This window comes from Homalodisca vitripennis, chromosome 5 (genome assembly GCF_021130785.1).
Source record: "Homalodisca vitripennis isolate AUS2020 chromosome 5, UT_GWSS_2.1, whole genome shotgun sequence".
NCBI lineage: Eukaryota > Metazoa > Arthropoda > Insecta > Hemiptera > Cicadellidae > Homalodisca > Homalodisca vitripennis.
In genome coordinates, this window is record NC_060211.1 from 21,086,855 (window position 1) to 21,100,777 (window position 13,923).

The window sequence follows — 13,923 nt, forward strand, 5'->3', positions numbered from 1 at the left end:
GCAGTTTTGCATGTAAATGTTGATTCGTTTTAGCGATGAAAATGATGTTTCAACATCTGCTGCAGAGACTTAAAAATGCAATCACCTGAAATAAAAATCCCAACTATTTTATTTCAAGTTATGTTTGATCAAAAGTAGTTGTGCGCCTTTTAAGAATTTAGTTTTTATTTTTTGTAATATTCAATTTATAGTTGAGTTAGAAATATTATAAGTGGTAAGAAATAATAATAGGTTTTACCTAGATAGAAATAGATTTAGGAGATTAGTGAATGTTTGTACTATTTCACGACACAGTTTGCTTAGTGACAGGTTAGGATTAGTTTTCAAAGGTTAGTAGTGTTGTGATGTTAGTTAATCTCCAACTTACTACCTAATCTAACTATGGACTGTATTATAACATTCATTTTACTAGCTATTAACACTAGTACAATTACGGTAGAACCGACACGGACTTTCCACTCTATGTCATTCTGTACTCTACTTTATCAGTTTTTTAGATGAAACTTTGTTTAATGTTTTTTACTCTATGTGAAAAAATTGAACAACAGATGCAGATTGTAGAACGCTCTATTGTCGAGACAAACTAAACATTAGGTTAGGTGTCTGTTGTGGAAAAATTTAAGAATTTTTTATTTTTGAATTAACTTACATGCTGTTAAGTTCTTTGAAATTGAATTGTTGTTTGTTATTTTAACTTTGTACCTATACAAAATTTAATATTGTAAAACGATACATTCAATTTGTTAGGTGTAAATCGCCCTTGTTATTTACATTGCGTAAAAATGACAGCAAATAGCTTCGCTAATAATATTCAAAGTTCCTTATTAATGCGTTATAGGTTAGTTAAATGTAAACTTTATTATATTTATTGTCCAGGTGAGTAACAATTTACAATTTCTAAAAGTAGACTATTATACTTATTTGGATTAATATTCAACTCAAAAGTAGAGATAGAAACAAAGTAGATTTTATTATGTTATCAATTTTAGGAGCTCTAACATTTAGATTAAATTAATTTTAATAGGAATGCCATTCCATCTTGTCTTTATTGTTTTTTTATTAAATAAATTATCAGGAGATTACTATTCTCAATTCTAAATTTTCAATTCAATTTCTCAATTTATTCTGATTGGCTGCATTATCATAAGCAACCACCACCACTACAATCTACGGGTAGGATACGATAAGCGGACCCGGTTTTTTATATCGAAGAATGTAGTCATCGATACCTAATATTCGCATCTCAAATCCTAGACTATCAATCGATATAAAAGTACCTATAGTCCTCAATAACAATCATATGTTTTAAATTAAAATATGAATTTAATATTTACAGTGATCAAACAAATTATTATAACCAAAATTAGGAAAACTGAAGACGACCATATTTGCTCCTCTCATAGTTACAGTTGTTTCTTTCCCTCAAATTTCACATAATGGGTTTTTCGGAATGAGTCCAACATGAAGCCACGAAGAACATGTCCTATCATCTTTCAAAGCAATGTCGTGTAGTTTTCTAAAATTGACTGCCATTTTTAATAATCAAAATTACTTAAATGTAAAACTGAAATATTACCCTATGTGTATTATTTTTAAAGTGTTTACAGCTGTTGATATAGATTATGTAAGTTTATAGTTCAAAATGATTAATCTGTTTAAGTTAATAGTTTAAAATAATTAATCAGTATCGATCTAACAGCGTTTTAAAAAAGATAATTCAGACAGTTTCCGTTCCTCTAGCATTCTGCATAAACAAATTATTGGAAGAAGGTGTATTTCCTTACCAGTTCAAAATATCTCGGATATGTCCAATATACAAAAAAGGGCCAGTAAGTACACCACAAAGTTACCGCCCTGTATCAATACTACCAATAATATCCAAAATTGTTGAAATAATAGTATATGACCAGCTTAGTATGCATCTTGAAGTAAATAACTACCTTAATGTAACACAATTCGGTTTTAGAAGGGGGATGTCAACTGTAGATGCAATAGATAAATTAGTACAAGAAGCCTTTCAGGCATTTGAAAACAAGGCCTATGCTCAGGCCACACTCTGTGACCTGAGCAAGGCCTTTGATTGTGTCAATCATGACTACCTCTTAAATAAACTTAAGTTTTATGGTGTTGAAAACTCCCCCTTTAAGTTTTTTGAATCATACTTACAAAATAGAAGTCAAAAAGTTCTAATTGATGGTATTTGGTCCCAAGAACTAAAAGTCAACTTCGGTGTACCTCAGGGATCAGTCCTAGGACCTCTCCTCTTTTTAATATCAATAAATGACCTCCCTGATTTTATAAAAGCCAGAACTATATTATATGCTGACGACACAACTCTGGTGAATTCCACTGCAGACATTAATGCTTTGGAAGAATTAACTGAAAACGCTCTTCAGGATGCCACCACATGGTTCAATGCCAATGGATTTCTTCTAAATCAAGATAAAACCCAAAAAATTATATTTAGTTTAAAAAATAATATCCCTGAGAATCCTGATTACCTTAATGCAGTCAAGTTTTTGGGAGTGTTTATTGATAACCATTTAACATGGAGCCAACACATTGACTCGATTAATCCAAGACTAAATAGAATCATTTATCTCTTGAGGAGTCTCACTAATAAAATCCCGGAATCGTATAACAGAACAGCATATTTTGCATATTTTCAGTCAATAATGCGTTTATGGGCTCATACTCTGGGGAAATTGTAGCAGAATAGGAGAAATATTAATACTCCAAAAAAGAGCCTTAAGGGCTTTAACAAATTCACAAGAATATGAACATTGTCAACCCTTATTTATTAAAATGAAAATACAAACAGTAATTAATCTCTATATTTATGACTTAACCCTATATGCAATTAAAAATAAAAGTAGTTATAAATATAATTATGATATTCATAACTATAATACAAGGAATAAGGATAGAGCCCTCATAGCGTTTTCTAGACTGAGTAAATGCCAAAGTAGCCATACCATTATATCTATGAAAATTTACAATAAATTAAAGGTACTTATGGATAAATATCCAATCCTGCAATTTAAAAACAAGTTTTATAACTGGCTATTAGAACATCCCCTTTATAAACTAGATGACTTTTTTGTCATTGATCCAATAGACTTTTAGAACTTTGCACGAGGCCTGTTACAAATCACCATTTTTGTTAATCATGTTTTGCTGGTCTTTGCTTGAAGGATGTATACTTAGCTGATGCGGAGAGAGGCTGTTGTTGACGGAGTATTTGATGGGTACTGTTTGGTATTTATATTGGATAGTATCAGTTAAATGGAGGGTTATTATGTTAAAATCATTATGTTGATTTATGCAGGGAATTTTATGATTTGGATTTTCACAAGGTGTAATCTTACATTGTATTAGTTATGTAAATATTTTTAGGTTGTAGTTAACATATAATATTTGTAATCCTTTTTAATATTGTGTTTGATTGATTATAAAATACTGATTGACCATGTTTGAATATGTGATGGACTCATGACTAAGCTTACTTAGCAGCTAAATGACATTGTCAATGATCTTTTGTGATTCTTATGGCAAATAAATATTATTATTATTATTATTATTATTGGTTACATCGATGGTTATGATTAAGTAATATCGTTTGCCAATTTCAATATAAAAAACCGAGTCCGGTACTTTGGGATTATACCGACCACACCAGTATGAAGAATACAAAAATATAAATTTATAGAAACAAACATAATAGAAAGAAAAAACGGTATCAATTTACAATAACGTGACCATGGAAAGGTATGTTCATTTTTTTCCCCTGAAAACTAAAATTTTTCCTGAAAACAATAGTGAAGAAAAAATTCGTCGACAACGAAAATCAAAGGAGTTACGATTTTTTGAAAACTCTGTTTTTGACAGTATCTCTGGCAATTTTACTGAAATGATGCTGACAAGTACGTTAATTCTGTCAACGATGCCTGCCCGCTGCGCAGTGCTGCGCACTGCTTGCTCTTTTAGAAAAAAAAATTAACTCGAGCTTGCAAAAGTCGAATCCCAGATCACGTGATGCCCCTGATCCTTAACCCTCCAAGTGTTGTTCGACAAAATTTTGTCGGTTATTTTCCATTTTTAACGCAATAATTTTCGAAAGGCATCAATATAATACAATAATATACTTTCCCCCCAGTTTATATGCACCTGTGATAATAATACTTGGCTATAAATGCCCAACCCATGAAAAAAAGTCCATTTTTCATGGTCACGGTATTGTAAATAAATACCGAAAAAAACAACTCTTTAATTACAAAATTACAAACTTACAACGATTATCAATTGTTAATGGGGTCAGATTCCGTTATATGCCCCCAACGCTTAAACTTTTTTCAATGAACTTATAACGTTATAAAACGATGTAGTTGAGTAACAGAACTAACATTCCATCAATCAACAAGCATTTCCAGGTATTGTGATTGGTATTGTTGTCGCTGTTATCTTATCTTTCTCGAGAATCCCGATTACGGCAGGCTGCGCGCGTGGCATCACATGATTATTTAAGTTTTTTGCACGGTACATAATTGCCTTACCAATTAAGTTACAATTCAATTTATATTTCTGATCAGCCCCTCTAGAATTTGATATTTTACTGATAGGTACTATCTCGAGGGATGTTTTTCTTTCGTTGACATCAGCGCGGGGCAGCACCGACCTGCCGAAGCCCGCGCTCATGGCCGGAGGCACTTGCATTTTGGGTTGCAGAATGTGATCAAGAATAAAAACAAACTTTTGTGTGTTTTTTTCAATAAAGAGTTTAGTTTTTGTTTGGTAATGTTTGTTTTTGTTGAATTTTTGTGTTTGGAGAAATGTGGGGGTAAAACACGGAAGTACAACAAAGCGACGCACCAGCTAAACGGGCGGCGAGACTGCAATTACGTTATCTACTAGACCGCTAGACTTTGACCCCTGTCTGAGGATGGGGAGGGGTTTGCGATAAGACAATTCCTGTTTTATATTGACGAAATATTGTTCTACACTAATCTAGTAATCAGTAGCAGCAAAATGTCAAATAACGATTCATGTTTGGGTGTGGTCGGTATAATCCCAAAGTACCCCGAGTCCGCTTATCATACCCTACCCCAATCTACCATCGATATTCATGATCGAACTACTGAAATCAAAATATAGAACCAAATTACTTTATAGATATTTCAAATTACAGTACAGTTCCAGTATAGGTACAATGAGGTAGTCCAAAATCTGAGTGAGGAAATCTGCATAACTCTCATTTAAATCGTTGAGAAACTCAATAGGGCCTATCAGCTACAGTACAGGAGTGTCCAATGTACATGATAGATGACTGTGGATATCACAAAGCGTCCATTAGGTGGGTTCCACATCTGTTATCAGAAGATCGCAAGCGACATCAATTAGAGGTTTCGCAGTAGCTCTTCAATTCGATTACAGCAATAAGGTGAGGCCTTTTTGAATCACATTGTTGCCTGTGATGGAATCACATTGTTGCCTGTGATGATATTTGGGTGTATCATTTCACACTCTTATAAGTAAAAAAATGTAAGTAGGCCTATGCACTGGAGAAAAAAACAGCGACAGGGCACCTGTTAAGGAAAAGATCCGGTTGTCTGCTGGGTAGGTAATGGCAAAAGTCTTTTTTGATTGGCAAGGTGTTTTTAGATTGATTATCTCCATGATTAACACAAAATAAATGCTAAATGATTGAGAAGTATTGAGAGCTTCAAAATTATCATTTCAAAGGAAAAGGAAGCTGCAGTTGGCCAGAAGTCTCATTCTTGTGCATGACAATGCATGCTATGAGGCCAAAATTGGTTGCATTAGGGTGGGGGACACTGGACTGGAATACCCACCCTATAGGCTAGCTCATGCTTGTAACCTTGTCACTTTTATTTTTTTGAATCTCTCAAAGGACACGCTTGGAGGCCAGTGTTACAAAAACAACAAAGCGGTAGAGGTGATTTTGCTCTATTGGCTAAAAGAATGTCCAAGGAGTTATTACAACAATGGAATATAACAGCTTCCGATCTGATGATATAATTGTAATTCAAGGGTGGGATAATTGTCAAAATATATACATACACAAGAAAGACAATATAAAAAACACTTAAAAAAATCAATGAACCCTACATATTCTATATTTAACCTTAACCTTTTAAAACTTGTTAATGATATTAATTTCATATCTAGTGTTTATAATTCGGAATTATAAACTTTTCAAAAAAGTATAAATTATGAAATCAGATTTTGTATTTATTTGAAAATGAGTATAGCACCATAAAGATGTTCACTGCATAAGCTGATGTACCTAACAGGCATATAGAAAATTCCACTATATAAAAAAATGTTAGAAAAGAAGACGTTCTATCCATTTTCTTTGAATTGTTGGAAGCTCTACTTTTGGAAAGAAAAACCATTTGGGTTGAAGGTTTTGTAGGATTTGAAGGATCACTTGTTAAATAGTTGATCCTTTATAGTATCTGGTGCCATGCTTTGTATGGTTGTAGCGCTCTCTTCCATCTCATCCAAGGTAGGATGCGTAAGGTTTAATCATTTGTACTAACCGAGTAAATCGTTTTGTCGAAGCTATTATGTACCCGAATCAGTTGTAGTAAGCAACGTAGCTTGTTCTGGCTTGATAAAAAGTCTACTTTGTCATTTTTAAACTTGCTGAGCAACTGCTTTGCTGCAACTGAAACAAAGTTGATATCATATCTATCTTTCAGTTTGACAACAAACTTCATAAACTACATTTAGTTACCTAAACTAGCTCCTGTAGCAGTTATGTGTTCAGGCTCAAATTTTAGAATCAACATTTTGAACATTTGAAAACTTTCATTTACAGATTTCAAATAAACTTCATTCTCTGAGTCTTTAAAAAATGAAAGTAGTAACGCAGGATTGTTTTCAGTTGTCAAAACTAAGTCTTTTAGGCCTGAAATAGCTCTTCTTACACTGCAGGAAGTTGGCTAAAACATTTTATTCCTTTGTAAAAGGACTCTTTTGTACTCTGTGTGTACTTTTACAATGATCACCTCAACATGAATGGACAAGACATCGAGCACATTCTGAAGAGTGTTGTGCAAAATGAGAGCTGAACATCCAGTGTTCAAGGATTGGTCTTTACAAAGCCGTTTGCAAAAAAATCCCTCCGTCTTTAACTTATGACATCACAAAAATTACAAATTATGTTGTCAGCACAAAGGCAAACTATTTTTCCATTACTAAAGTAATTTTTGAAAAATTTATTTTTAAAGATGTATTTTTAATATCTTATTTTTTAAATAGAAAATTACAACAGGAATCAGTTTGACTTTCTGTTCAAATTGTCAATCATTAAAGTAACAAAGTTACAGTTTTTAAGTCTGTTAGTAATTTGTAAAATATGTATGGAGGAATTACATTTACAATGACTTTCGGTTTTAGTCCAATCTCCTGTAAATTTTGACTCAAAAAAGATTTTTAATAAGTTTGGCAGTACAATCAGAAATTCTAAAGCCAAGCACACATGCATTGCAACATTGTAGACAAAAGTTGCTTCTTTTGCTGCAAAATGTACTTCTACATATTTAATATCATTGCTTAAAAAATGTTTAATTCTTGTTATGGATGCTGCTTGGTTAGTCTTTTTGCGTCTCTCATTTTGTAGATGAATTTCACCCTATTTTGGCAATGTTTCAGAGACTTTCATTAATTTAAAACAAGATTTACAAAACTAATCTTTAATAATATCTTAAAACATGCGTACATTACACAATAAGCAGCTTGTTAAGAGTCATCTGCTCTTAAGACTGCATGTTAAGAGTTGTCTGTTCTTAAGACTGCAAGTGACCTTGAGTGCGACATAGTTTGCACAGAAAAAATATTAAAATTACTTGTTCTATCAGAAATAACAGGGTGTTTCTTAGACGATAGACAATAGACAATTTCTTTATTTCACATATTCATAGAGAACAGTACAATGCGTCAATACATGAGATAGTTAAAGAATGTTAATAGTTGAGAGTTACAGGATTTAAAAATTCTTGAATAGAGTAGAAAGGTCGCTCCTGGAGCCAGACTGTGAGATGTTTCTTGAGGTGGCGTTCTGTTTTTTCTCTGAGGTGGACTGGTAGTTGATTGTAGAGCAAGGCTCCCTTATAGGAAGGCTTGCTTGTAAAGAGTGTTAGATGGTGAGGCGGCAGAGCAAAATCTGAAGCATGGCGTGTATTTTGGTTGTGTATGTCTCTTTGTCGGGTTTGATTGGTGAGAACAGCATGCATGATTGCCTCTTGCATGTAGAGCACTGGGACCGTCAGGATCTTGAGTTCCTTGAAGGCATCACGACAGCTTTCGAGGTAGTTTAGGCCTGCTAGACATCTTATTGCCCTTTTTTGAAGTTTTAGGATTCTTTGCAGGTTGGTGGCAGATGTTCCGCCCCAGGTCACAATTCCGTACCTGAGATGAGATTCAAATAGTGCGTAATAGTGCTTAAGAATAAACATACTGTAGTTGACTGCCATATTGGAAAATGGCTGCAGCTTATGAAAGTTTTAAATACGTAGTTATAAGTGTTAGTAAAAACAAGGAAATGTTTCTCATTTAAAGATTGTGTTCAGATTTATTATTTCCAAGATGAAAATAGTAGAAAGTTACCCTGTATATCATGTATATAGGTACATACTGAGTTTAAACAGTGTCTTATTTCCTTTTTACTTTGATTTCAGTAATAGGAGACAATTAATGGATAATTTGAAGTACTTTGAACATAAACTACATTCATGATGACAAGGACAACATGGATTTAAAGTATAGCCAAGATGAAGCAGATTTGTGTAAGTACGATTTAAACTTTTTAGTCATTCATATGTCTCATATCTTTATTCTTTGTGCACTTAAGAATTTAAGATGAGCCAATTCAAAGGCATTTTGATAGAATGTGATCACAGGCTTATCAGCTAAAAAGTATCTTTTTTTAACAGATAGTAAGTAGTATTTAAAACTGGATATATATACTACTTAATCATTGTGTGCCTATTCTTTGCCTAATTGAATTAATCTTAAGAAAGTTTCATTTTATTCAATGTAATATTTTCTAGATTTTGTTGAAGATTTTAAAAATGACAAAATAACTGTTCCTTATTTACAGGTTCTAATTCTTACTCGTGCAGTTTTTCTAAAGGAGCACCTTTACAAAAATTGACTGCAATTGGAATCAACTAACTTTTATAACATAAATCTATAGTCTGCTTGTTGAATTCTTCTTGTTGAACATTCAGTGCTCCCTTGAATGTGTTAAAATGGACAATGCTCTAAATAATTTTACAGTTATTTTACAATTTTAGCTCATTATTATTATTATGAATCTGTTTCTTATACTATTTTTAATAATAACAATATATAACACAAATAATATATATAATGTGCGTGTCTGATTATCTTAAGTATGGACATGATTTTTAATTGTCAAGATAATTTAATTATGCCTTGTTGAGTGTTTTCAGAGGTAGATAGAACTAAGTGGGCTACTTGACAGCAAATCATTAATTAATATTGTTAGCGGAACAAAGAGGCAATGCTTCACAACATCCCTTTTGTTACAAATCCCATTCACTATGCTCTTTCTGCTCAGTCTTAATTTGTAGCGTTATAAGATGTACAATATCCCCGTCTATGTTTACTCCATTACTGTAGTTACAAAATATTAGTTTTGTAATTAATTTAACACAATAGTTACTAGCGTAAAAGTGTCTACATATTTTGTAACAGGTTTTTTAAATTATAGTAGAATCACTATAGTAATTGAAGTTGATCTCAGAAACATTTTTGGGTTAAGATTTTTTTTATTAATAGAGAAATGTTAATGTCATCACTATCAGTGAAATTCACTGGTGAGTGAGACTTGCAACCACTAAAACACCACCAACCCAGACATCACACCCTCTCAGGACTGCTTTCTGCATTATTTCAAGAGGGTGCCAACTTCAGCCAACAAAGGGCTCTTACAGTATCAGGCCATCGGTTGCGAAACACCGGAGCTGTATTACCTTTTTTTGAATTTCTTGGTTTTTAGCACCCTCTCTACATAAGCAGAGATACTATTCTAAGTCTGGCTGTCAGAGACCATTTTCCGAATAATGGTGTTTGGTGAGAGTTGGCCTATGGCAATCGCGAGTCTCCTTCTTTCGTTTTCCTATTGTCTGTAGAAGAAGAACATATGGTTGGCGTTGTTGTGCTCTGGATTCCCATAGGGACATTCCGAGCTTTCAGACTTACCTATCTTAAACAAGTATGCCTTATAAAATTATCATGACCCGAGAGAAACTGGGTGAGGAAGAAATTTACCTCTCCTTGTTGTTGCTCCACCCATTCTTTTAGGCTTTTAATCAGCCTGGCCACACCTGGCTTAAGACTAGACAGAGAGCAATTCACTACAGTGTGTTTTAAATCATTTTCTCAGAGAGAGAGAAATAGTTTTAGTTGCAAAGAAAATTTTAGTATGTTATCCATAAGAAAAGTTAGAACACATAGTCTGAAGATATTCCTTGATTCCAGCTGTTGGTCTGAGTGTGACATGTTCTACAGTCGTGGAGGATGAGGGTGTAGTGGATGGTCTGCCTGTGCCTCATCAGCCTCTGCCTTCTATGTCCTCGCTCTACACTATGCAGTATGCTCCAGAGCATTTCCCCCTGTACAATTCAGAACCCATGAGTTACCCACCTGATATTAGTGTAAATTATACCATATTGAACAATGCCAACCACATGTACGGGTTCGAACAAGACACAAAAGATATCATCACTCTTGATAGTTGTAAGGTAAGTGAACCCGAGCTCAGGCCGGATCTACTCCAGAGAGAGGACGGTGTGCCTTATGAGTCGCCAGGAAGGCTGCAGGGCGAAGCACACAAGATGCAGGTTTGTAAGGTGTGTGGGAAGACATTCAAGTTCCAGACGTCCTTGCTGCGACACAACAACAAGGTCCACATCAGCCGCTATCAGTGTTCCGCTTGCTGCAGGGTCTTCTCACGTCAGTCGTACTTGGACGTGCACACTAGCAAACCGGGCACATCTTGCTTTGTTGAGCAAAAAGTAAAAAGTAAAAGACGACGCTGAATTTGCTTACTTAATTTACCAGTTTTCATGAGAAGTATCAAATTAAGTTTAATGCCTTTACCAAAGTTTGTTATAATGTATTTAACCTTATTATTCCAAATATACATTAAAAAATTGATTAACCAATAGTTAGCATTTTACAATTCATCCACATTTAAAAAAATGTGGTCTATACTTTGCTTTTGTCTTTGATTGTAAAGTAAGTTAGCTCTTTGTTGGTTTAGAGCATTGGATTTTACTCTTCAACTGGTAAATAACACAGTACGTGTATGTTTTTTGTTTTAGTGTTATACCAGCACCCTGAGCTGTAGCTTTGATTTATTATTTTATTTAAATATGCTGTCAAAATACCATTCAATATATAGACTATATATTTATTATGTAAGTTATAATAACCCACTGTTGAAATGTTAAATAATTGTGCATAGTATCGGTACTTGTTGAGGTGTTATGAGTTTACTTTCAAACAGATCTGAAATTATCTTGATACTATTGTATTAGCAGTTTATTATAAATGTTGAGAAAATTGTACTGTCCATCATAATATGCAAAGAAACTCATAATATTTTGTTTATTTTATAACAGTATTTGCCTATATTTCATGTTTTGTGAAAACAACTAATGGTACGGAAGACTTGTTATAAAAATTAATAGTTATGTTTAAGAAATCTTAATTTAGAAAAATTGCTCCATGGAAAGTACCAAAACTTATTAAACAAATAATTAAACATATATTAATTTTGTAATACACCACTAATTTGAACTGTGCATACAAAATGAATGTACACTTAGATTTGAAAAGCTTTAGTTCAATTTAAAAATAGTATATATCAAATTTTCATGAAAAATGTTTAAATGTTGTAATACTCTGACACCAACAACTGTTTATGAATCGGCCTTCTAAAATATTAATATATATTCATAATTTGAAATTTTAAGATAGTGGTCACAAATGAAGGCAGAAAATTCTTTCCTCCGACTAAGCAGGCAATGGGTATTGTTAAAGAAATGGTGTTATGTATAGCCAATTATGGCAAGACCACAATTGATAGAGAGTAAGCATGATCATGACTATTATACAGGGAATGATCATCCAAATTAGCGTAATTAGGGTCAGGAAGTTTTGACAAATTATGAAGTTTGATAACTAGAAGTTTTATTTGTGCAGCTTTAGAACACAGTAGTTTTGTTGAGGATTCGTAACATTTGAGAAAGAGAAAGTTATAGATTTGTTTCTGTAACATAATTTTGCTCTCCACCTCAGCATATCCAAGACAGAGGTTCCATCATTTGGAATCATACAGTTTGTTAATGTCAAGTTTTAACAAAGTAAAAGATAAAATAAAATCTCTTAATAAAATATAATAAAATCTCTTAGACTGGGAAGTCTCATCGAGGATTTTCTCAATCTTGGTAAGCTTTGTACAATTCAAAATTGTGGTTTCTGAAGTTTAAGAAAGACGAGTTCCACAGAAATTGCTAAATCCCAAAAGACATTGTGTTATATTTTATTACGTCAATTGGAGATCATAGGTAATTTGTAATAGAATAAGGTCTATTATAGTAGGATACTATCAGATAATAATTGTAATTGTATTGAATGATGACCGTAATACAAATTCGCTTGTTGGTAATTTAAAACTAGGTTCAGAGAACATCAGCAACAAAAATTATTGTTTGTCGAATGTCTTTTTGAAAGCAGCCGTGATATATTGGGGACAGGCTATACATATATGGAGTAATATGAGGCTCAGAAATCTGGGTTCCTTCTGGAATAAGAGTTATACAGACATTTACAGAAAGAAGACCCAAATTGAGGAGATTTGTAATGCAGTCATGTTACTTTTTCAGCAACTAAAAACATATAAGAATGCACCAGGAAGTAAGGGATGAGAAATAATAATCTGTAGTCTGGATTTTATATACCTTGATGGTACTTCTCAAAAAACATTTAGTGGATGGTATGGAACAAACGGTTTCTTATTATTTTTGACAAGGTTCCATACATTTTTTGTACATATGAAAACAGTCCCTTCTTATCTTTATCACTGTCTCACTTCTCCATCCCTATTAAAAATAACAACTGTTAAACCTGACATGTTTGTTAAAACTGGAAAATAACTGCTGAAAAAAAAATTAATTTAAACGCTTGGATTGTGCTGGTGAGCAAAATAGTGCCATAGAAAGACGAAATTGTTCATCTACTCAGTTACATCCTCATTTGTGCTAGAAGCCAGTTTTTTCAATAAACCCAACTGCAGAAATAATCTGGTTTATATATGAGACTTTGAGACTTTCACAAGTACATTGTGGGCATATAACTCATACTTATAATTTATAATAAATAAATAAACAGATGTTATGTGCAACTACTAATTAAAGTAAATACAGTAAAAGGCAATGGTTATTCCTTGATCTTATTATCGTAGTTTAAGTTATATTACATGTTGTAATACTCTTATTATTTGTTTGTTCGAATATATTTTGTTATTATTATGCTGTTGCCATGGTTTAAGTTTTAAGTTTTTTTTAAGCTATTATTTAAGTCTTATTCCACAGATGTTTTGATCGTTTAATTTAAATAGTTTATTCTGTTATAAATGTTTTTGTTTATGTTTGTTTGATACTGTTATTTATTTGTACTACAATAGCTGTATAGACAGTTTTTATTATGTAGTTAGAGAATATTTTACGTTGATGTTTATACATTAGTTCTACAAAGTAAATTTTTAATTTAAAAAATGGTTTTTTATACAATTCACCAAACTAGTCTGGAGTTGTAACATAAATTAGTGTCTTTTAACACTGATTGCATTGACCTTATAAACTAAGG

General features: G+C 32.8%; 1 protein-coding gene across 2 annotated transcripts; it reads left to right on the top strand.

Annotated features, from left to right (window-relative positions):
* The first annotated feature begins 555 nt into the window (after positions 1-555).
* LOC124361831 lies at positions 556-13,340 on the top strand. Of its 2 annotated transcripts, none has more exons than XM_046815827.1 (3): positions 556-876; positions 8,703-8,810; positions 10,531-13,340. In XM_046815827.1, the coding sequence occupies exons 2-3, from the start codon at positions 8,774-8,776 to the stop codon at positions 11,088-11,090; spliced, it is 597 nt and encodes a 198-aa protein (XP_046671783.1). In that variant the 5' UTR covers positions 556-876; positions 8,703-8,773; the 3' UTR covers positions 11,091-13,340. The 2 variants fall into 2 exon arrangements, with proteins under 2 accessions (XP_046671783.1, XP_046671784.1); XM_046815828.1 differs by lacking the exon at positions 556-876 and adding an exon at positions 5,074-5,437.
* Positions 13,341-13,923: the final 583 nt, after the last annotated feature.

Excerpts from the sequence above, each read along its gene's own strand:
- LOC124361831 (XM_046815827.1), top strand. The coding sequence starts at position 8,774 with ATGGATTTAAAGTATAGCCAAGATGAAGCAGATTTGT. Across the intron at positions 8,811-10,530 it reads CCAAGATGAAGCAGATTTGT|CTGTTGGTCTGAGTGTGACA; the intron begins GTAAGTACGATT and ends CCTTGATTCCAG.